This window comes from Gossypium hirsutum, chromosome A10 (genome assembly GCF_007990345.1).
Source record: "Gossypium hirsutum isolate 1008001.06 chromosome A10, Gossypium_hirsutum_v2.1, whole genome shotgun sequence".
Lineage (NCBI taxonomy): Eukaryota > Viridiplantae > Streptophyta > Magnoliopsida > Malvales > Malvaceae > Gossypium > Gossypium hirsutum.
This window is the reverse complement of record NC_053433.1, coordinates 111,557,364-111,582,764: the sequence shown is the minus strand read 5'-3', so window position 1 is coordinate 111,582,764 and position 25,401 is coordinate 111,557,364. Positions and strand designations below refer to the sequence as shown.

At 28.1% G+C, this 25,401-nt stretch overlaps 1 protein-coding gene across 1 annotated transcript; it reads right to left on the bottom strand.

Annotated features, from left to right (window-relative positions):
- Positions 1-3,646: 3,646 nt before the first annotated feature.
- On the bottom strand, positions 3,647-6,018 carry LOC107915850 (probable aquaporin PIP2-5). The gene is made up of 4 exons (XM_016845050.2): positions 5,490-6,018; positions 5,092-5,387; positions 4,439-4,579; positions 3,647-4,129 (listed from the first exon to the last, which is right to left on the bottom strand). Exons 1-4 carry the CDS (start codon positions 5,779-5,781, stop codon positions 4,010-4,012), a joined length of 849 nt encoding a protein of 282 aa, XP_016700539.2. The 5' UTR covers positions 5,782-6,018; the 3' UTR covers positions 3,647-4,009.
- Between the last annotated feature and the right edge of the window lie 19,383 nt (positions 6,019-25,401).

Below are 25,401 nucleotides of genomic sequence, written 5' to 3'. Positions count from 1 at the left end.
TATTGATAAATATTATATAAATATATACATATATATTAAAAATAAATATATGATAATATTAAAAGTATATAAGTAATATATACATAATATATTAAAATATAGACATAATATACATGAAGAAATATATATATAATGTTTAAGAAGAACAAATGTACGTAATATAATATTAATATATATGCGTAATATGGAGTATAATGTATATATATTAAAAGAATACATATGCGACATGCGAATACATTAATAAGAACGATAATACTAAAAACTAATAATAATACTATATAACATATATATGTATAAGTATTAAATAAGAATGATAATGATAGAATGCTAATAAATAAAAAGTACACGCATAATAACAATAATAAAATATAATATTATGAATAATATCAAAATTAAAATAGAATAATCAGAAAAAAATGAAAAAGGGACAAAATTGGATTGAAAATGGAATTTTTGAGGTGAATTTAAAATAAATAAAAGAAAAGGGGACTGATTTGAACATGCAAAAAATCAGGAGGGTCTAAAATAGAAAATATCCCGACCCCTTGAAACGGCGTCGTTCGCATAGGGTACCAAATTGAAAACGAAATAAATTTCAGGGTAAGATTAAAATTAAAAAAAAAACTTAATTGCCATACATTATGTTTATGTAATGGTTAAATTGGAAAAGATGAAGCTTTAAGCGAGAAAATGACATAAATAGAATAGTCTCGTTTTCTCATCGAAAATCTTTTCTCCATCTTCATCGTCTTCACCTCTTCTCATATTGCCACACATTATGTTTATTCGATGACATTGAAGTTCAAAGCTTGTGACGTTTTGATTGTTTTAAAAAACAAAACAAAATAGAAATTTTAAAAAATATATATATTTAACTCTATTTTGGGTTTTATTAACTCTATTTTGGGTTTTATTTTTAATTTAATTTATTTTTAATTTTTTTCTTTCTGTGTAGTATGTTGCAATATAATTGATTTAGATTTTTTTTTTAATCCAACAAATGATTGGATAAAAAAATATCAAAATTATAGTTTAAATATCATTTTTTATTAAAAAATTTAAATACCTAAACCGAAAAAGTAGTATAATTTAATTTTTTTTAATGGGATAAATGTATTGAACTCATCCCATTTTTAAGATTTTTATTTTCTACTTTAAAAATGCAAATCATTTTTTTAAGTAAAATCAAGTCTATATCATTAAATTAAGGGTAACATTTCGCACTTGTATTTTTATAAAATGTTCGATGTGGTATTTATATTTTAAAAATATTTAATGTGGTATCTAAACTATTAATTTGTGTATTATTTGGTACTTGTACTTCCATAAAATGTCTAATACAGTATTTATACTTTAAAAATGTCCAAAGCGATGCTTGAACTATTAATTTATGTATTATTTTGTACTAGTGCTTTCATAAAATACTTGTTATGGTACTTGTACTTTGAATATTTGACGTGGTACATGAATTGTCAATCTATGTATTATTATGATATTTGGACTTGGAGTTAACACCCTTAATAAATGTTAAATTAATCAATAAAATTCTGACACGTGATTTTTTTTCTAAATCAAGTTAAAAGATAAATAAAACAAAACAAATAACTAAATCTAAACAAGTTTAACTTTAAAAAATCAAATTTTAACTCAAAAGTTGTTCAATTTTTAAAAACCCCTAAAATTTCCCAAATGTATACAAGCTAACATTTTCCGAAATTTGTCTCTTGCTTGATTTATTGACCATAAATGGTAGGTTGAATAACTTGATTTCGGTTATCATGGTCTTTTTTCTATTTCTCTTTTTTTTTATTTACCTTTTTACGTAATATTATATTATTCATGTAGAATTAATAATTTAGAAAATTCACATGTCAATTTTTTATTGGTTGGTTTAATATTTATCATTGGTGTTAACTCTAGATAACATAAATAATACACAAGTTGATAGTTTAAGTATCACATTGAACATTTTACGAAAGTACATGTACCAAATAATACACAAATTGATAGTTCATATACCACATTTGACATTTTCAAAGTATAAGTACTACATTGAACTTTTTATAAAAGACAAAGTATCAAATACCAAATAAGACATAAATTGATAATTTAGATATCATATTAAACATTTAAGACATTTTCAAAGTACTAACATCAAATTGAGCATTTTAAAGATATGAAATTATCCCTTGATTAAACTAAATAAGGTTTTTATTATATAAATAATAAGATTAATCCCGAATTGATTTCAAATACTTGTATTCATTATATCTTCAATACATAATCCCAACACCTTTTCCTGCATTTTCAGATTTGGGAAGTATACTTTCAATGAGGAATGGAGGATTCTCATGCTGCTTTTTTGTTTCTTAATTTTATTTGAGAAAACAAAACTCAGAAATTTTGTTAGGAAATATTAATGCCTTGTTAATAGTAGAAGTGTTTATGGGTGGTGCGACTTGAAAGAAGTCGGAGGATTTGGGTAAAAATATAAACTCGAAAAATGAGTTTGGACAAAAAAATAATAATGCCCAATTAGAAAACGGGTCAAGTCTCTAATAAGGCTTTTTTTGTCGGGGCTGAGCTTGGCCCGGCTTGAATATGCAAAAAAAAAAAGAATATTTCTTTTTTTACTATTTTCTTACTTTTTTTTATTGTTTTGTTGCTATTTTCTTATTATTTTTTCTACCATTTTGCTATCATTTCATTATTATGTTGCTACTATTTTGTTGTTATTGTTTAGATATTGTATAGCTCTTATTTTATTGTTATTGTACCTATCTTATGTTATCTAAGTATACTTTTTTTAAATTTATTTTCAATTTATTGAGAAACATTTATTTAGATATTTTTAAAATATTTAATGTATTATATTTTCAAAAATAATAATATTAATTTTTATTAATGTGGACAGGCTGGATCGAGCCTGAGTTTTAACATTTTTATCTGGATCGAGCTTTAATAAAATTTTAGGCCCTTTTTTTGGTCCAAACAAACAGGCCTAAAATTTTAGTTGTACAGGCCTGACTCGTGAACATCTTTAATTAGTAGCACTCACTAAAATAACATTTATAGAAAGAAAAATATAATTATAATACTATTGCATTTTTAATGATATTTATAATATTTTAATAACTATAAATGAAAGAGTGTAATTGTCAGAAATTATAACAATTCAATTATTTGAATATTTATGTTTAATCAAAGATATATTAAATAAATAATTATGCCTTTTTAAAGATATTATTATTCGAAAAAGACATCTATTAAACTATCTATTAAACTATGTCTCTATGAAAAAAAACATGAAAATTCTTATAAATAGGGATGAAATTTCATTCGAAAATCATACCAGCAAGTTTTAAAAATTATTTTATATAAATTAAAATTTTTTATTATACATTACTCAGTACTTAGTTGATTACTTTCATCGAAGTTCATTTTCTTGAAACTCATTTGCATATGAGGTGAATAAAACCTTAAAAATAATGACTTAATATACGTCTTAGAACCTAGTCTTATTTTTTCGTTTTCTATTCAAATTACTGTCCATGTGTTGAAGATTTTTTTCACCAAAATTTTATACTAATAAATACTAATTTTTTTTATTATTAAAAAATAGTAAAAAGAATCTGTCAATGAGAAATAAGAGCTAAATAGAAGTGCTTGAATAATAAGTGCCAATTGTTACATAATAAAGTAAAACAAATGGGCGATGATTTGAAACTAGTACAAAATAAGAAGCTAAATTAAAGTGCTTGAAAAGCCCCTTCTACCCCCACCACTTCTCAAAGAGTAGTTTATCTACATTTTCATGAAACCCTTCAATTTCTATAAAATTTTCCAACTTCCTCGAAGGGAAATTTTGAAGAAAAAAGGGAGCGCTCTGAAGGGACAGTTAAACATACACAAGTCATAACAAGCAAATTCCCACATTATTTTCACAATTTATATATATGTGTTTTTTTGGAGGGTTCTTCTAGAAAAGTGTCAAGGAAAGGCAAATGAATCAAACATGGGTTTGGCTTCTGAATGAACCAAGAGCCTTAGCAGCTCCTGCCCTCAAGATGAATTGGTGGTAGAATGCTGCTATGGCTGCTCCAATCATGGGACCAACCCAGAAAATCCACTGAAAAAAGAATCAAAATAAAGCATGTCAAGGGTAAATTAAGATAATGAATAATTATAAAATGGTTAATAAAACTTTTATTCCTCGACCAAGGAAATTAAGTCTAGTTTGACACCTAAACTTGGTAACTAGTCCATCAAGATTTAATGAGATGACTGCAAAGTCATCAAATTTTTACGTTACCAAGTTCAAACACCAAAATACGAAAGAATATAGGAATGTATAATTAAATATAAAGATTTAACCAATTTGACCATCAATCCAATCCAGTTTAAAAGAGATTTAGGAGTTGTTGAGAAGTATACTAACATGATCATCCCAAGCTTTCTTGTTGTTGAAGATAACAGCAGCTCCAATACTTCTAGCAGGGTTGATGCCAGTGCCGGTGATTGGGATGGTAGCCAAGTGAACCATGAATACAGCAAATCCAATGGGGAGGGGAGCCAATACCTTTTTTTAACATAATTAACAAACTAATTTAATTATTTTCCCATGCATATTATGTTCAATTAAAAATCTCTCAAATTTACTAAATAAGGAAATTAGTTAAAAAGAGACGTTGTTGATGAACAAGAAGGCACAGGAATGACGTTTTTTACTTTTGCTTTTTAACAAGGTTTTCACGTTGGTCTGAAAACGACCAAGATTTTTATGACATAAAGCATTGCCTTTTTGTCATGGAAAAAAAATACACAGTAAAAATTTTGGTTTAATGGTAATCACAGCCATGATAAGCCACCTCATCCCACTATTTCTTTTAACTACTTGTGTTAATAGGGTAGAAAAATCAGATTCACATCTTCATTATCTTTGGATCTAAATACCAATATTTTTGCTATAATTAAAAACTTATCATATCATTAATTTGGATGTCAAATAAAAGTGCAAATATAGTAATGATTTTATGTTGAAACTACAAATGAATTGCCATCTTTAAGAAGAGTAAATGTTAAGGTACTTACAGGGACATGGGAGTCTCTAGCCTTCCTCTTAGGATCAGTAGCAGAGAAAACAGTGTAAACCAACACAAAGGTTCCAATAATTTCTGCACCCAAACCAGTGCCTGTGCTGTAACCATCTGCTAGAGTGTTGGCTCCACCTCCATACCTGTTGTAGTATGCTGATTGGAATGCCTTAACCAGCCCAACCCCACATATGGCTCCCAATGACTGAGCCAGCATGTATGCAATGGCTCGGATCAATGAGACCTTACGAGCCAAAAACAGCCCAAATGTCACTGCTGGGTTAATATGACCCCCTGTCGTACCATGCCAAGAGAAACTAAATCAATTAACCGTTGAAATGTTATCATACTATGTTATGAACTCGAAAATCCAAGAAAATGAATGGAATAACATACCAGAAATACCAGCAGTGCAGTAAACAAGGATGAAGATCATGCCACCAAAGGCCCAAGCAATACCAAGAAGGCCAACACCAGAACATGCGTCAGGGGAGGTAGCAACTTGGCTCTTGTGACCAATCACAGTCAAGACTGTGATGTAAAGGAAGAGCATAGTTGCAATGAACTCAGCTATCAATGCTCTGTAAAATGACCATTTCTTAAGCTCTGAAGCATCAATCAATGGTGCTGGTGGAGGGTCAACATAATCCCTGGCATGGAAAGTGCTGTTCTCTCCTTCTTTTGCCATGCTTAGCTAGCAAGAAACTAATAAATTAGCTTAAAGAAGGAAATGGTAGAGAGGAAGAGAAGATACAGAGTCTGCTTTTTTTGAGAAAAAATGAGCAGAGGATGAGGAGGAAGTGAGGGTGTATATATGGTGCTTGCTACACATGAGCCCTATTTTTTAATTATTTTCAATTTTTTTATATGAAATTCATTTTTTTAAAGGAAAGTATTTTTTTTTATTTTTTATTTATAAATTCCATGCCTAATGGCTTAAGCTTCTGAAATAAAATAATAAAAATATTTTGTTATTATTGCTTTATTTATCTAAACCTTTCTCCCTTTTTATCACTATTTTACTTTTTAATTCCTATCCCAATAAATTATTAACTTTAAACTTAAGCCCCTAACATTTAGTTTATATATACATCTATATAAATAGGAAGGGCCTTCATGTGTTGACAGGTGGATGAATGTTGATGTTTTTCTTCATGATGATTAAATTTTAATTCTAGTCCTGTTTACATTTAAATTTTAATCTTTTAATTTCCAACATAAAATGGTTCGTGTATTTTCATAATGTTTTCAAATATTTAATATTGTTAAATTTTCGAATTAAAATATTTTTTAATCATTATATTAATTTATAATTTTTTAATTTTTTAAAAAATTAAATTAAAATATTATCATTTTAAAATTCAAAATGTAATTTTATTATATAGTAACGTGTAAAATTACAACTTTCTAAGGGACTAAAGTTAAAGTTTTTCATTTTAAGGGCAACAACCCCTACTTACCCACTAACTCAAAAAAAAAATTATTTGTACCGTACCAATGATTTTTTTTTATATTGAAATGTACAAAAAATGAGTAAAATGTGTACTTCAAATTTATAGATATTTTTAAAATACTTTTCATATAAATTTATAATTTAATTTAATTTATATTATACTTTTAAATGCTTAAGTAAGTTGTGAATTAAATTTTAATTCGTTGTGAAATTATCAACATTTCATTATTTTTATAAAGTGGTAAATATTATTTTAAGAATATTTTTTTATATATTTTTATTTAAAATAAAAAAAATACATACACTTAATAAGATTTGAGCTTTAGACATGATCAATATCTAAATTTTATATATTCATTCAAATGTGATACAATTTAATACAAGTTTTAGATATATAAATATATTTCAATTATATACATATAAATATACTTATATTTAATTTTAAATCTATTTTCATACCAATCGGTGTATGTAATAACAAAAACTAATATTGATGGAAACAGTTGTTTAAATATATAAAATAAAAGAAAAAAAGTGAAAGAAAAAAGAATAAATAGAGTTGGAGAAGATAAGGGTTGGGGAAGTAATTGGCAGCAGATGAGTGAAGTCAGAATGTAAGAGGTAGATATTGAGGCACTTGGAAATGCATGTAGGATGTAAGCATTTTGTAAAGACAGATGTAAGGTTTGATTTTCATATCACTTCACTTCTTTTTCAGGCAAAAGACAAAATTTCATAATCTTTAGTAATATTTGCTTTTTTTTTTCTTGAGAGAGAGAGAGATTGATTCCTTTGCTTTAATTATTACCAAAATTCATTCCTTTGCTTTTATCATTACCAAAAGGTTATATATAAATGGAAAAGGTTATATTATTTATTTTTTTAATAGTTTAATGTGATATTAATATTTTTAAAAAAATAAATTTAAATAAAAATCTTGAAATTTAATATAAATTTATTAATGTAATATTAAATGATTAAAAAAATAATATCTCTATTTTATATAATCATTTTTAATATATGTACATATAATTGAAAAAGAAAACCAATCTTAAACCAATGGGATATGCATGATTGTGGTTTCCTTTTTGGAACAACCATGTAATTTATAGAATAGAATTATTAATCTATATAAAAGAAATCATTCCAAATTTAAGGGTTTGATTTTGGGTTAAAGTATTATTTGGGGTTTGAATAGTATTTTTTTCGAGTTAAGTCTTGAACTTGATATTTATTTTCATATTGAGGTCTAAATTAGACAACTATTTTTATATTGGGGCTTGAACAATTTTTATCCATATTAATCCCTAAACTGGCAATTATTTCTACATTGCGGCTTGAAATCTAAGATTTTCAAGGACTAACTTGAACAAAAAAATTTCAAACCCCAATATGTGAATAATTGTCAAGTTCAGAACCTAACTTGAATAAAAAAAATTTAAACTTGATTGTCAAGTTTAAGGTCTAACTTGAAAAAACTAAAATTCAAACCCTTATATAAAAAGTTATCGAGTTCAAGTCCTGAACAATGATTTCCCAATTTAGGTAGGACATGTTATCTTAAACTTTTAAATTTGTTTAAGAACTTAAATTTAAGGTTATTTAATAGAATTTAGAATGTTGTTCACTTTTGTGTTTAGCTTAGAGATAAAGGGTTGATCACTTTTAAAACTCGCTCGAGATGAATTTTTAAAAAAAATAAGTAGTAGATGTTTATTTGGATAGCTTCATTCTAATGCGATATGAATTTACATAAAATTTCTTAATTTATATTCTTAATTTTTTTTATAATTTTCTAATTAAATTAATACTTGAAATCTCTCAAGTGTTGAATTAACTTATAATTAAATTTAATCACTATTACATATTTAGCATATGTTTATAATTAAATTAATTGTGCTTGTTACCCTCTTTCTAATTGCCAGTCAGTCATTTTGTCATTTTACTCTTTTTGTTGCATTGGGTGGCCTTTCTTCTACTTAGCATTTTCTTGTTTTAACAACCCTAATTTTCTTCCCTTTTAACCTTAGAAGGCAATAAAATAAGGAGTAAGTTTCAACTTGTTTTATTTTTCTTCTTCCCATTTGTCATTACTATAAATATGAACATCCAAATAAGAATAAAGTTTCAACTTGTTCTATTTTTTTTTCTTCTTTCAACTGTCATTACTCATTGCTATAAATATGAACACCCACTATGGGATTTAAAAAATTAGTGGGTGGAAGAAAATATGTAGAAAAAAATTAAAATATATTATTTTAAATTAATAAATATTAAGTATAATAATAAAATACATTACATATTATACTTTCAAAAAATAATTAATAAACATCGAAATAATTATTTTTATAAACTGTAAAATAGATATAAAAGATAAGATAGATATACTATAAATATTTTCACTAGAAAAAGATAATAAAAAATTGAAGAAGTTTGGGGGAAAATCACGTGAACCACAATTAGAGGGCAAGCTTAGGGTTAGCCAATGAGGGCTTTTCCATTTGGCAAAGGGTAAGGACAAGCCATGGTGCGCACCGTTTACGACCTGACTATATGGACAGCCTTTCTAATGTCTCTAAGTCAATAACTGTTTTTGTTTTTTATTTTATTTTATTCTACTCTATCATTTAGAAAATTGAAAATTATAAAAATAGTTATTTTTATTTGTCTTGGGTTATATTGTAATCACTTATATTTAAAATGTTACGTTTTAATCACTTACGCTATTGTTTTATTACAAAGTAATTACTTTGTTATTAAGCTCCATTACCTCCCTAACAACAATTCTACCTGACAATATAAATGGGTTTTAAATGCCAACTTAGATGTCCAACTAGGATGAGAATAGATTTTTAATTAAATAATTAATTAATTAAATTTTTTAAATTAATTACAACTTAATTATTAGAAAAGAAAAATGTTTGTCTCTTTTTTCTTTTAGTTTTCTTCTCTATTTTGACTAAAAAAACTATTCTCATCCTAATTGAACATTTAAGTTGGCATTTAAAACCCATTTATACTGCCACGTAGGATTGCTATTAGGGAGGTAATGGAGCTTAACAACAGAGTGACTACTTTGTAACAAAACGATAACGTAAGTGACTAAAACGTAACATTTCAAACATAAGTAACTAAAATGTAATATAAGACAAACAAAAGTGACTTTTTTATAATTTACCCTTAATAATAAGATAATGAATGGGAAACATATATTTGTAACTTACCCTATAAAAGTAGCCTTAGAGTGGTTTCCCTGAACCCTCGTCTTCAACGTTGTAAACTTTACTGTGGGCGACCAAGCTCCGCTTAGTATATGCATATATATACACACCGTCCATGAAATTAAAAATTCCATAAACATGTTAAAACTATAATCAATATTTTATTTTATTTATTTATATTTATATTTTAAAAATAAAAAAATTATTTTTAAACTTCACGAGTAAAATTTTAAGGATGACATATATTTAATTTAAGATATAGTAAAAATTAAAAAATTAAATAAAGAGACTTGTGAAAATATTTAAATTAGTAGAATTAAAATATTTTATTGGAAATGTATGAAATATTGTGGAACTTTAGTTTTCATTTATTATGTACTAAATAATAACTATTTATAAAACTTTTGAATAAATTAATCAAACACCATTTAATTAAAAAATAAAAAACTAAAAATTATAAATGTATTTATATATATATTAAAAATAAATAACTTAAATTACAACTCCAAAGGAAATCTTAAAATGAATGATTGGTTCTAAAATCTTTTGAGTGTGGGAATCTGATGCTTGTTTCATATATTTTTAAAGTATTCATCATTAAAATTTGATAATTCTATATTTAAATTAAATAAAATTAATCATGTATATAATTGTCTTCTTTAACAATTCATATATTATATATAAAATATGCAAGTTTTATAAATAAATAAATAAGTCTTAACTAAAACTTTGATATCTCAAGTCAAGTTCCATTATGTATAAATAATATATGGGTCTCATTTAAATTTATTTTTGCCATAAATACGGATATATTTCACTTATCAATTTAATTATCTTTTATAATACTTAATTATGATCATAATTAAATGTATTGATTCTAATCGTCATGACGAGAATATTTATAATTATATTTATAATCTCTTAAAAAAACCATTGTCTAAAGTTAAATCATTTTTTTATTTAAAAGCAATATAATCAATTTTTTTTATTTAAAAGCAATATTATTGTACTAAATACAATAGTTGATAATGTCAAGAACCCTAGTACATATTGGGATATAATAACCTTAAACATCATCCTTCGCTATTTGTTAGTAAAAGCTTTAAAAATATATTAAAGGGAAAGAAGGATGGTTGTGGGCTACCAGTCTACCACCATATTGGATGGCAGAGTTTGAGAGAATCTTTAATCATAAGTTAATTGCTAATGCCCTTATTATTAATTTTATTATTTTGTTTAAAACATGTCTTCCTGCCTTCTTAATTTAATATAAAGTTGGCGATTAAGTTTTAGTTCGATTGATATGGATATTGTTATTAATAGAGGAAGACATAGGCTTGAGTATATTAAAGTATATTATCTTCATATTTATGAGTTGAGGAGGAACTATGAATAATTTTAAATATTATACAACTTATAATATAAGATTATTAAAAAAATTATTCTCTATCATCCAATTATAGGAATTAGGAACCCATCTTTATTTCTCTTTTCCACCTTAGCACGTAAATGAATTTTATTTTATAAGATAAAATAAAAATAGGGAATTTTGAGTCCTTAGCATCGCATAATAATTTTGAGGAAAATTGCTTTATAATTTCTCAAGATCCCAAAAAAACATTGTGGATCCCATACTTGAAAGAAAGATGTTTGTGATTGGTCGGTTAGCCAGCTAAGCAGCCTCCATAAGCACGTGGAAGCCCACCGAAGGTGACCCATTTTATCTTGTCTTTTAATCAACTTATCATCATATCAAAAATAAATAAATAAATATTATTTTAGAAATTAAAGTAAAAAAAAAAGGGAATCCAAGCTGCTTTTTTTTTTTTTACTTCCCTTTGGATTCTAGGGGGTAATGGAATATGCAAGAGAAAAAAAATAGTAAATTTTTGAAAATTTTAACTATTTTATAATACAACAAGTTGGGTTAAAAATATATAAATAAATATAATTGGGGTTTTGTTTTAATCTTCCAAAGCATTAGCAATGGCATCCCTCTAGTTTTTGTTGGGTGATTTGGAATTTACCGTTTGGTAACATGCATGAAAATAGTAAATAATTTTACACATTTGAATCTATAGTAATTTCCATATTTTCAATATAAAAAAAAGGTTCCAATGGTAAAATTATATATTATTTAGGGTTCGACTCTCACTGTTTTATTTAAGAAAATTATATTATAATTATAAACGTGCACGTACATTAGAAAAGCAAGAACAGTGTGTGAACATGAAATCATTTGCTTATTTTAATTGATTAACGTGCATGAAAAAAAACACAAGTTATTTGAGGCATAAAACGAAACCCCAAACCCTAAGTTCGCATGATCTTGCATGCCACCTTTTTTCTTAAAAAAAAAAGATTTGATTTTGATTTTCGGTGCCTAAATCCTAACTGGCAAAATCGGATTAAAAAAATTGAAATTTAATTGTAGCAATTTTTAATAAGATTGTGTTGGCTAAATGCATGGTTCATAATTCAAAATGGAATAATCAAGTTGTCCCTAAATAATTGTATTTCATATTTTTTGCAACCTTGGATTCAATCTCCTTTTATTTTTATTAGTATTTATTTTAAGTTTTGGGCTTATCAAAAAAATTAAAATCTTGTGACCTATTTCGACATTATATAGAAATAGATGAAGAATCATTGAATATTGGGTTACATAAAAAAAAAGGGATAACTAATTAATCCCAAAAAATTCCAACCTTGTTTTATGAGCATGATTTATACTTAACGAAATTACAATTTATTTAATTATGCCAACAGTTAGGTACATAAGACGTTCAACTTTTAGTTTTATGGATTAAAACCTTGTTAACTTCAAATAAAAATAAAATAGAAAATCACAGGGGATGGTTTCATTTAGGAAAGATATTGGTTAGGTTGAGTTCCTTTTTTTTTGGAATTTTTGAATCACCATCTATCATAATTTGATTCTGTTCTTATTTTTTCTATATTAAAATTTGATATTATTAGAGATTATGTGACCCGAATTTCGTCATTTGTTGAAGAAATAAATACAGTGGTAAGATTCCCATTAAGCACAAAACTGGATTGCGGTTGCAGGGGCAAAGCCCCTACGATATGGACTGTAACGCCTCAAAATTTTAATATTTGATTGTGGAATTTTTGTTGTAATTAATTCTTTATATTTGTGGTTCTATGTTCTGCTTATGTGATTAAGGTCAAGAGTTTGAGTTGTGTCTTTAGAAGTTTTACCGTTTTATTTTAAAGATAACCTACGATAACGGAATTTTTTTTTTTTGCTAAACGTGGGAAGTCTGGTTGGTGGTTAGTTTAAATTATTTTGAACTAATTCTATCGTTCTTTTCTTTTTGTTTCCTTTCCTATTTTCTTTGTTTTTCTTCTTCTTCTTTTTTAATCTTTTTGCTTGCTTCTATAATTGATATTGCGTTAATCGAGAGTTCTTTTGTTGCTCATTGCGTCGATTTTATGGTTGTTGTGTAAGTTATGTCGTTATCTCATTCCATCACTGCGAGTTTTCGTCTTGTTGTCATTCATTCTGTCGAAATAGGATTTTGCTCGTTTTATTTGAATTCTTAGTTTAAGTGTTCAATTGGTTACCTTTTTAGGCGAAGATCTTAAGGGAGACACCCCTCCATCACATTAGTCCGATTTTCCACTATTATGTGCAAGGTAAGTATGTGAATTTAAGTTGAGGTTGTGTCTTCGACATAAATTTTGGAAATATGTCAATCTTAGCGATGATTTGAGAATAATTGTGTAATTGATTATTGGATTGTCGTTTTAGGTTCTAGGATTCTTCTATGTTGTTCCTACTCCGAAACTATTGCAGGTGCAAATCAAAAACTCAAGTTTTTTCAAATTTTGGATGTTGGAAAATATGACTGTCGATGCCACACGGCCATGTGCTAGGTCGTGTGGTAGGCCTGTGAGCCACACAGTTGTGTGACAAGTCATGTAACACACTATTCACCAAATAGGAGCCCGCACATATAAGAGACATGGGCGTGTGTCTAGGTTGTGTGTGGCCATGATAGTGCAGAGTTCACACAGGCCAGAGAAACGAGCGTGTGTCTAGGCCGTGTAACTCACTGAGTTCACGATGAGGACCACAAGGGCAAAGGACAAGGGCGTGTGCCCAGGCCGTGTGGCTTACTGTCGTTTTTAGATATTACACGGGCGTGTGTCCAAGTCATATGACTCACTGTTTACTATTTAAAACCACATGGTCGAGCACACAGGAGTGTGCAAGGTTGTGTAAGCCACACGGGTGACCACAAGGGCATGTGCAAGGACATGTGGAGTGTAATAGACTCTAAAACTTGTCTCTGAGGCCACAGGTGTCGTCTGACACCTGTATTAGTCTCCACAATGTGTTATGCTCTAAATTAAAATCTATGAGTACTAGCTAATGCTCTAAAACTGATATCCGAATTATATAAATATATACGTGTTGTGATGACTATTGATGAGATTGGTCTTTATTACGTACTTATGAACTGAATTGGAATGGCTAAACGTATATTGTTGGCATTTGTTATCTGCATTTGCATGGGTTGGGAATTATGTAAAGGAAGAAGCAATATATTATGACTCATTGGCTAAGCCATGACTTATATGTGAACCTAGTGCTTGTCGCAACATGATTTGGTAGCTAAACTGTATTTTAGTAACTGTGTTTGATTGGCACTATATGGTGTGTAGGGTTGGATAGGTATTGAATGCTCTTAACGGTGTGTTGAAATGACCAAAGATGGTGTGTAGTGGATGGAGGTTGGAATAACTGCCTATGTTTTTTATTTTGTCTGTATCTAAAACTGGAATTGTTTATGTCATATAACTGATACGTTAAATCTGTACTGAATGTTTCTGATCCCCACTAAAACTTGGGATTCAAGAACTATCTTATAATCATGCTTAAGTTAAATATACATCTTTTATGCACTAGGTTCATAACTCATTTCATTGTTGATTGAATTTTAGGTAATTCTCAGACTTGAACGGGTTGGCGCTGCGGGAGCTCGGTCAATGCACTTTATCTTTCCTTTTAGTTATACTATTAGTAATTTCAGCTTTCTACGATATTATGACGTCTTAGGAAGGTTGAGTAGTGGGTTGATTGCTATGACAGTTATAATATGTTGAATGGTTTCGTTTTATTTGCATTTATAAAATGTGGATTTTCCAATATCGTCAATGTAACTCTCTGGATTTGGTCTGGACGTCTAGGCCGGGTTTACGGTGTTACACAGGCCATACAGCATAAGTTGAATTTATATAGAACTATTCTTCTTCTATTTGACTTTGAATAGAACAGGGTTTTTCAACCCTTAAATAGATGTAGTCAAAACTTCTCTTGTACCATTTGTTTTTCAACATTAGCGAATTTCTCCTCCTCTGCCCGTAGTTTTTCTTGAAAGGATTTTCCATGTAAAATCTGTGTGTTCTTATTTTTACTTTTCTTATTGTTTTACGATTATTCTACCATCATTATCGACGTTTATTATAACAGACATTGAATTTTTAGACTGATTTTGACAATATGAGTTTTTGTTAGTTTTTTTTATAAATAATTTTTAAAGTAAATAAAAAATAATCAATAAATTGTATATTATTTTTTAAAAAATATATATAAAACTTTTAATTTATTTTCACTATTTTAAATACAATATATTTATTTTTATATCATAAAAATCAAAATTAATTATAATTAAATAAAAATAGAATTCGATCCCGTTTCAATTTCTAAGTAAACGTAATTTTATTAACTTGCAATCCATAAGTTGTTCAAACACAATAAATTATTTAGATCAATTTTTCGGTTTTTTTTTTTTACTTAGCCCTAATTCCATTAGGTACGAAGAAAAAACTTATATATGTAAATATCTTAACAACTAAACTCGAAATTTAACTCAGGTGATTTATGCAACTTCTCTTCAAGAAGTTAGAATTTATTCTTCTATCTCTAAATTATTATCCCATTTTTTTTTAAAAAAATGAAAAACTAAATTATTGGTGAATTAAAAAATGGTAAGGATGAATCTTGGATCTATGTATATTATTTATTGTTAAAGAACAACTAAAAAAAAGGAACCCTAAGTTTAACATCAATCGAAAGTATGATATGCCATATCATGTCCAAAGATCAAATTCCATTATAACAAAATAAAAATTAAATTGAATTTCCCCAAAAAGAAAAAAAAATCATGGCTTGGGAATATGGTTTCCAACATGTCTAATCCATTCCTCTTACAACAAAAGTACAAAAAAATAATAATAATAAATTTGTTCCTAAATTATAATAATCAAACCAACAAGTCCTTGAAAAAAAACAACTTTTTTTTTTATCAATCATGATTCAATTATTATGGAAAACGAGTACATTTATACCAAATTACAATTAAATTGTTATTCAAGTTTTTTTTAATCATTTTATTGTAATTAATTGAGTCCTCAAAATTGAATTTCCCCTGATTTTGTCATTAATTGGACGGACATTGATTAACAAACGTCATTTTTACTTGCCTTACGTGATTACAAGAGCCTAATTTTAGTGGAAATAAATGTCCATTTGAGTTAAAATAATTGTTTACAAGGCTTAATTAATATTGCAACAAAAGTATAAGAATTAAAGGATAACTTAAAATACTGATTAAGTCTTAGCTCGATGAGTATGGGTATTATTGCCAATATAAGACGACGTGGATTTGAGTGCGTCAAAGCCTATTATTTTTCTATTTACGGGTTGAGAAGGAATTGTAATTATGTGAATTGATAACCCAATTAACAAACAAATTAAAGTAATTTTCCAAACATTTGTCATCTCCATATAACCTAAAATTCCCACTTAGAATTAGAATCACATAGTATTATTCATCAATTACCTTTGAAGTCAGTACGTAAGCTCTACCTAGATCTATTTTAGGGGTCAAAAATAAATTATAATTTTTTAAAAGGGTCAAAGTATAGTTTTATCATTGTATATACTTATAATTTTAGAATTTTAAAGGGATTAAATTAAAATTTTATCATATTTAAGGAGTCAAAATGTATTTTTACCATTAAGCTAACTTATAATTTTAAAAATTTAAAAGAAATAAAATGATATATTGCCTTTTTTTTTATGGGGTCTAGAGTTTCAAATTGACACCATCCCTATATTGAGTTCATTTTAATTCCAGTTGATGTCCGAAAAAAAAATTTTAATCCTTACAAAACATTGGAGAAAGATGTTGAAAATTGGACTTCCATACTCATAATCTCCATACAAAATTAGCACATGGTTGGGAAAAATAAATAACTAAATGTGATGAAAAGGAAATTTGAGATTTTTTGGGAGTGAATTATGAGCTTACATACATATATATATACAAAAGAGGCCCTTTCACGTTGAAAGTGAGTAAGAGGACCACTTTAACATAACAAAGTAAGAATTGATGGAAGCTTTTATTATGAACAATAAACCTCTCAATTATCATTTAAAGCGCATCAATGAATTTGTTCTGTCTCTAAATTTTGATTTGAAATTATTGCATTTATTAGAACTCGAATCCTGAAATTGCGATGTTAAAATTGAAAATAAAAATAAGGGTATGTTAAGATTCGAACCTTAAATTTATAAGATTTTTTTTTTACAAAAATAATGGAGTACACGTGAATTGCTACGTGGAATTACCATGTCAGTGCCAGCTTTTCCATTAAAAAAGAAAAGTAATTGAACTAAAATTTGAAATTTGAGTGCCAACGTGATAAAGAAAAAGAAAATTGTGACCAAAGTGACAGAAAAAAAGGTTTAAGGACTAGATCAAGCATTATGCCAAATAAAGAAGGAATACCTTGGAGATAGGGACTGGACTGAAGGGTTTTGAAGACAAGAATAAAGCACGTGATTTTATACATAGTGAAGATAGTGAATGGAGGGATGAGTTGGTGATGAATCATATATATATATATATATATACACTTTAGTAATCTAATTTAAAAGAGTGAAGATAGTGTATTCGTCACATGCAAATGAACAATTCTATTTTATTTTAAAAATATAACGTAATTCAATTTAATACAAATTTCTCAATTGGATTTTAATAATTAATCAAAAGAATAGGAAAATTGAATTTTTGGATTTAGAGCAATGAGATTTTCATTAGGAAAAATTGTATATTAAAAAAAAGTTTAAATCCAGTGTTTAGGTTTAATTCCCACTATGTGCAAATTATAGGTAAAAGTACCATAGAGGCTATTATACTAGGAGTCGGATTGCATTTTGTCATTTTTATTAAAAAATGAGCAAATTAGCCTCTGTATGTTAGATCAAAGAGCAAATACGTCCTTCTGTTAAAATTTAATCTATTTCTACTGTTAAAAGCTTGTCTTTATACATCAACATGAGGTAGTTTCAATGCCTAGTTATTACATCAGCCATGCCAATTTTTACCAATAGAAATGGATAAAATTTTTAATCGAAAGGATTGATTTGTGTTAGGATTTTAACCCGATTAAGTAACGAACAAGAAAATAGCAGAATAAATTGAGAAATTGAACACACAAATTTAACATGGAAAAACCCCTCCAAAGAGGATAAAAAACTACGGGCAAAGATAATTTTATTATAATGGTAAAAGAACGAAGAGTACAAAAGATGGAGATAAAAACTAAACCCCGAAAACTCGAAAATAAAGAACCCACAAAACGTAAACACAAAATTCTCTAAATGTGTTATGAGTTCTAATCTCTAATGGGGTGTCAATTCTAAGGGTGTAAAAGAGCCTATTTATAGGCTAAATTCATAAGTCAAATAATAATAAAATAATCTAAACTAATCAGTGTTTGATTGAAACAAGTAAACATAGTTTAACTGAAATATTATTTCTCAAATTTGACTGAAAATAGGAGTCATATTTAACAAATCTCCACCTTGACTCATATTTCCACAACGCCATCTTTTCCAAAGCCCGCCACGAGCCTATCTTGAACTATGCAGGGAATTAACTGAGTCGAATTTGTGCTTAGAAACTGGACTAGCCTTCGACTTGTACACTGCCAAATCAAAACTAACCTGGGTCTGATTTTCATGAACACAGTGCCCTAATTTTTCAAAACCTACATCCAAAAGAGAACCTCTCTTAAACGAAACAGTCATACCTTTTTCCCTCCTATGACCAAGTTGCCTCCGCTCCAAACAAGTTGACTTCAACTCCGTAACGGACGAGGGACGTCTGATTTCACTGGTCACTGTATAACCTTCCAGAATATAAAGACTGTCGGTTCTTTTACCTTTTAACAAAACGAGAGCTCCACGAGATACTTTAATACCGCTCGACTCGATGTTGATTTTGCATCCTTTCAAGTCTAAAATACTTAAGGAGATGAGATTCTTTCGTAAATCAGGTACATATCTGACATCTAAAAGTGTCCTAATCGTCCCATCGTGCATCTTAATTTTAACAGTACCAATACCAATTACCTTACTAGATGAATCGTTTCCCATGCGCACAACTCCACCTTCAATCGAATTGTATGTGGAGAACCATTCTCTATTGGGACACATGTGGAAAGAACATCCTGAATCTAGGATCCACTTGGACGTGAGCTTGGTGTTATCACTTGTTGACACTAACAAGAAATCATCCCCATTTTCATCGGCCAAATTAGCACCAGCTACATCTTCCTCGTTTCTCTCAGCAGCTTTTTTTATTTCGCAGTTTATAACAATCTGGTTTGACATGACCTAACTTTTTACAATAGCGACACCTTTTATCTCGTTTCTTTGATGCTACCAAAATGGAAGCTTGCCTATCTGTCTTGCTATCCAAATGAAGCTTATTGTCGAGTTTGTCTCTACTCAACAAATGACCCTTCACATCTTCAAACGAGAGTTTGTCTATGCCATAAATTAGAATCTCCCTGAAAGACTCGTATGAAGGGGGTAAAGAGCACAATAATAGCATAGCCTAATCTTCATCGTCAATATGAACCTCAACATTCTTTAAATCATTTAAAAGAGTAATAAATTGACTGATGTTGTAACGACCCGAACTTTAAGGTTTTTATAAAAGTTTATTTTCGGGTCATCGTTTCTGAAAAATGGATTAGAAAATATTTATTAAAAAAAAGTAAAAATATTTATGAAGTTAAGTGATTAATTAAAGTTTAATTAAGTAAATTTAGCTTAATTAGGGATAATTGAATAAAAGATTAAATTGAATATAATGTGAAAGTTTAGTTTTAAAGTAATAGAAAATAAAAGGATCAAAATGGCAATTAAGCCATACCCATGAAATGAGGCGGTGAATGGAAGAAAAATCAAGATTTTTCTTGAATTATTTATATTATTAAATTATTAAATATATATGTATATATATATATAAAAAGAAGAAAAACAAGTGTATAAAAATGATTGGTACAAGTGTTAAATAAATATTTGTTATTAAATAGATTTTTATTATAGTTATTATTGTCATTATATATATAAAAGAAACAAAAGAATAAAAGGAGGAAAGAAACAGAATAGCAGGGGACGAAACAGAGAAGGGAGAAAGGAAGAAAAGAAAAAGGGAAAAATAAGGTTTTAAAGGTTCCAAGTTAATTTGGTAAGTCAATTTAGCCCCTTTTCTTATGATTTTTGAGTTTTTGGAATCCTAGAGATAAATACTACTTGTTTTAAGTAGAAATTTTGAAAGTCATTAGATTTCTAAGTATGGTTCATGTTGAATAAAATGATGGAATTGGGGGTTTATTTGATAGAAATTTTGATTGGAATTGAATAAAGGATTGAATCGTAAACTAAGCTATAAGTTTTGAGTTTTAGGGATTAAATGGAAATAAATTCGAAATTATGAAAATATGCTGGAAATTTAATAGTTAAGTATGAGTTTGGACAAAATTTGAATAGAAATGAAGAATGAATTGAGATAGAAAAAGTAAGTGAATCTAGTTAAGATTAAATTGAAATTAAAGTAGAAATTGAATAAAAATTGTATTAATTAGATATAAATTAGTAGTGAATTAACGAATATGAATTGTTTTAATTCCCGTAGCTAATGTTGTCTCGGGAAACCTCGGCTAAGCAAGGAAAAAAATGGCAAAGACAAAGGAAGTTAGCTCGAGAAAATACGGTTTGTATTTCTATAATCTGAACCTAGTTATTAATTGTTATATTTTTTTATTCAATGCATTTAATAAATGTTGAAGTGAGAATTATTGTGTTTATAATGGAAATGGATTAATTTGGTATGTGATGAATTTATATTGATCGAATTAAATTGAATTATATATTATAAATATATAAATATATATATGTGTGTGTGTGTGTGTGTGTGTGTGTGTGTGAATGAGATATTATGCAATTATGATAATTGAATTTTGGATAAATATTATGATAAATAATTAAGATGGGAATTATTTGTATTGTGTCTTTATAATTGAAATGAATTGATTTAGTGTGTGATAAATTTATATTGAATTGATTTATGAATATCTGTTTTATTGAATTTATATTGATTGAAATTATTTTAATTGAATTTATATTGATTGAATTATATAATATATATGATTTATGTAGAAATTTGAATATTTGATATTGAAAAATGAATTGAATTGTACTGAATTATGAATTAATGTGAATAATTGAAATATATTGTTAAATTGAATGAAATTGTATGAATTGTGAAAATGGATAAATATATGTAATTATCTGAATGAGATATTGATGAAAGAATTATTAAATTGAGAAAGTGAATGAAATACCCTATTAACTAGTCGGCCTAAGTCGGATATAATTGGCATGCCATAGGATCTGAAAGTGTACGGGATTTGCCGGCTTTACCGATTAGGCACTTTATGTGTCGTATTTCAGGCATCTCGTGTGTCGTATTAGGCACCTCGTGTGTCGTTTTAGGCACTTTATGTGTCGTATACTGATCAGGTACTATGTACCGTTTTAGGCACAATGTGCCGTACTGGTGTGTTTGGGTTGGAATCCGTGTATCCGTTAAAGTCCGGGTTTATTAATAGGGGTAAATAAGTGAAAAGATAAATCGAGTGAATTTGATTGATTGAACTATTGGAATGAAATGAGAAATTGAATTGAGAATTGAAATTGAGATATGAGATTGAAAACATGAACCAAAAGGTTCATGAAATGAGTGAAGTTCAAATGGATGATGATTGATGTTAGAATGAATTAAAATGGTATATTGTTAAGAAGTAAAGTGTGAATACAAGTGAATTGTGAATATATTGAAAGAATTTATACAGTAAGCAAATGAAAAGAATTGAGCAAATATGTTGTTGTGTTTGTTATATGGCTTGTATAGAATGTTTATGGTAAGTAAATGAAACTTATCTATAAAATAAATAAATGAATGGTTATATTTATCATTGTGATTTTAAGTTTAATTGCTATATTACCAAGTGTTCGGATTATAGAAATACCACTGAGTATACCATACTCAGCGTACGGTTTGTTTCCTTGCGCAGGTTAAGTAAAGATAGTACGTTGAATCAGCATCCCAGTCCGATCCCGAATTCATTAAGGTAAAGTGTGTTAATTATTGGTAATGGCATGTACTTAGGATGTCTTATGTGTATGTCATTTTGAAATTGTAAATGTAAGGATGAAATAAATAAATTTAGATTTGGCTATGGTATAAAATAGGATTTGACTAATTTGGTATGAATTTGAATTTTTGTGAGACAATGTCAGATTGATTTTGGAATTCCCTATTCTGAATTGGGAAAATCATTAAAAATTGTATAAAAATAATTACAGGCTATAATTTATATTCTTAGAATCTTTAATGAGTTTATTTTCAAGAGAAATAAACGGGAACATCATCCAAGTCCTGTGCTATGAGATAATTAAAGTTTAGTAAAGAAAGGTCGAAACTGTCAAACAGCAGATCAGGGGTAACTTTGAGGAATAAACTGTACTAATTGGCTAAACCAAAAATTCTGAAAATTTTATGGTAGAAAGGTATATGAGTCTAGTTTTAAGAAAAATTAACGGAACTTAATTTGGAGTTTCATAACTCTAGATATAAATATTTTAGTGACTGTTACTCAAGAAGACAGTTTTGACATGAACATAAGAAAGTAAATGAAATTGTGTGTAATTATTCTATAAACTCCGGTAATGCTCCATAACTCTCTTCCGGGACGGTTTGGGGTTAGGGGGTGTTACAGATGTGATCTCTAAGAAGCTTACCTTCGTTCATGCGAAACGTAAATAGACGTTGTTTCAACACTAAATGATTAGCCAGAGACTTAGTCGCATAAAGAGTTTCTAACTTTTTCCACAAAGCGGATGAGGTCTTCTCCATCAATACCTCCTGCAATACCATATTCACGAGGCACAACTGGATTGCAGACAAAGCCTTTTCATCAAGCTTTTCCCATTCTGTTTTATTTAGATTCTCAGGCTTTTTCCCAGTAACAACCTTTTTCAAACCGGATTGAACTAGGATTGCCATCATCCGAACTTGCCACAGATTGAAATTTGTCTCACCATCGAACTTCTCAATTTCAAACCTTGTTGTTTCCATCTTTGAATGGGTTGATCTATGAAAATTGAACTAGCTTTGATACCACTTGTTAGGATTTCGACCCGATTAAATAACGAACAAGAAAATAGCAGAATAAATTGAGAAATTGAACACACAAATTTAACGTGGAAAAACCCCTTCAAAGAGGATAAAAAACCACGGGCAAAGATAATTTTACTATAATGGCAAAAGAACGAAGAGTACAAAAGATGGAGATAAAAACTAAACCCCGAAAACCCGAAAACAAAGAACCCACAAAACGTAAACATAAAATTCTCTAAATGTGTTATGAATTCTAATCTCTAATGGGGTGTCAATTCTAAGGGTGTAAAAGAGCCTATTTATAGGCTAAATTTATAAGTCAAATAATAATAAAATAATTTAAACTAATTAGTGTTTGATTGAAACAAGTAAACAGAGTTTAACTGAAATATTATTTCTCAAATTTGACTGAAAATAGAAGTCATATTTAACAACATACAGAAACTAACTAGCCCATTTTTTTAGCAGAGGAAGCAAAATACAAACTTACTCTTAGTACAAGTGCCTCTGTAGTATTTTTACCCAAATTATGTGTAGGTTCTCTCTAGATTTATGACTTAAGATTTCACCATGTAAATTGTATTATGGTATATAAGTCGCTTGTGCTTTGAAATGCTTGATTTTGATTATAATCAACTCAGATATGTTAAGTTTGTGTACATGTATTGTTATAATAAACATCGATCATGGCAATAAAATGATCGCAAAGTAATAAGAAATAAAAAATAAAAAATAAAAAATAAGAACACAAATTTTACATGAAAACCCTTGTTAGGAAAAATTACGGGCAGAGAAGGATAAATTCATTATGTTGAAAAACACACAATACAAGGAGTTCGACTACATCTATTAAAGTGTTAAACAACAATGTTATAATCAATGTCTAATCCTATACTAATTCAACTTGTGCAGTATGGTCCATATCGATTTGCTGCTTAATGGGGATTTGTGGTAGGCTATGACCTCGATCCTTCGCCCCCACAGATCCCCCTATTTTGCCTCTTTATTTTATTTTTTTAATAAATAACGGGATTTAAGTCACACAACTCTAACATGTACATCTAACTTCAAAAAGAAATTCCTAAATTAAAAGTAAGAGGACTAGATTTAAATGTCCTAAAACTATAGAGATTAAAAGCATAATTAAACCCTTAAATATATATACAGCCGTGGTCCAGCTTGAAATCCTTGATGGTATAAAAGGTAAGGAGACGGGTTTGCTGGTGGTCCCTTGGAACTACCATCATGCTTTGCTTAGCACTTGATGTGATAACATTAACAGCCAACCAAAACTCCATATAGAAAGAAAACAACACTCAGTTTTCTCTTTAATTATTATTTAGTCTGTTTTTTAAATTATTATTATTTATTCATTCATGGCTGATTTTATTTTTTTTTTAACATTAATTTTATTTCATTTTCTTTTTGATACAATGTTTAAAATTACCTATAGTTCCTCCTCAATGCTTAAATAGGAGAATAAAATACTTCAGCACATTCAAGCTCATTTCCTCTTACATTGATAACAATGTCAATACCATTCGAACGACTCAATCGACGATTCCATGACCTTTAACCATCAATCACTTTTAACTTGTTAGCACCACAATTTATACAAAAAAATCTTATCTTAAAATCCTTATTTTTCACATGACAAAATTACCTAAATTCATTTTCTTAAAATAATATATATATATATAGACGTTGTAGATAAATTATTTTTAAGAAAAAAGCATCTGAATCAATTTGCAGATATCATGCCAAAGAAATGGAGTAGACGTTTTCTTATTTATTTTATTTTCTGAATATTCAAAGAGATTTTTTTTTTTTTAGATTTTTACGACAAAATACAGTCCTTCTGTCTGTGGTAACAATAAAGCAATTCAAAATGAATTTATTTGATGTTAATGTCATAACTTTGATTATAATGTGTTTTACGTTTATATAAATTGATCTATTAATATATTCTTTTATGTCTTATCTTCAATTTCTTTAGTCGCATTTCATTTCTTAACTACAATGTTTTTTATATCCAAACCATCTCATGAAGCCCTACTCAATAA

Excerpts from the sequence above, each read along its gene's own strand:
- LOC107915850 (XM_016845050.2), bottom strand. The coding sequence starts at position 5,781 with ATGGCAAAAGAAGGAGAGAACAGCACTTTCCATGCCAGGGATTATGTT. Across the intron at positions 4,580-5,091 it reads CTAGAGACTCCCATGTCCCT|GTATTGGCTCCCCTCCCCAT; the intron begins GTAAGTACCTTA and ends TGTTAAAAAAAG. Across the intron at positions 4,130-4,438 it reads AGAAAGCTTGGGATGATCAT|TGGATTTTCTGGGTTGGTCC; the intron begins GTTAGTATACTT and ends TTCTTTTTTCAG.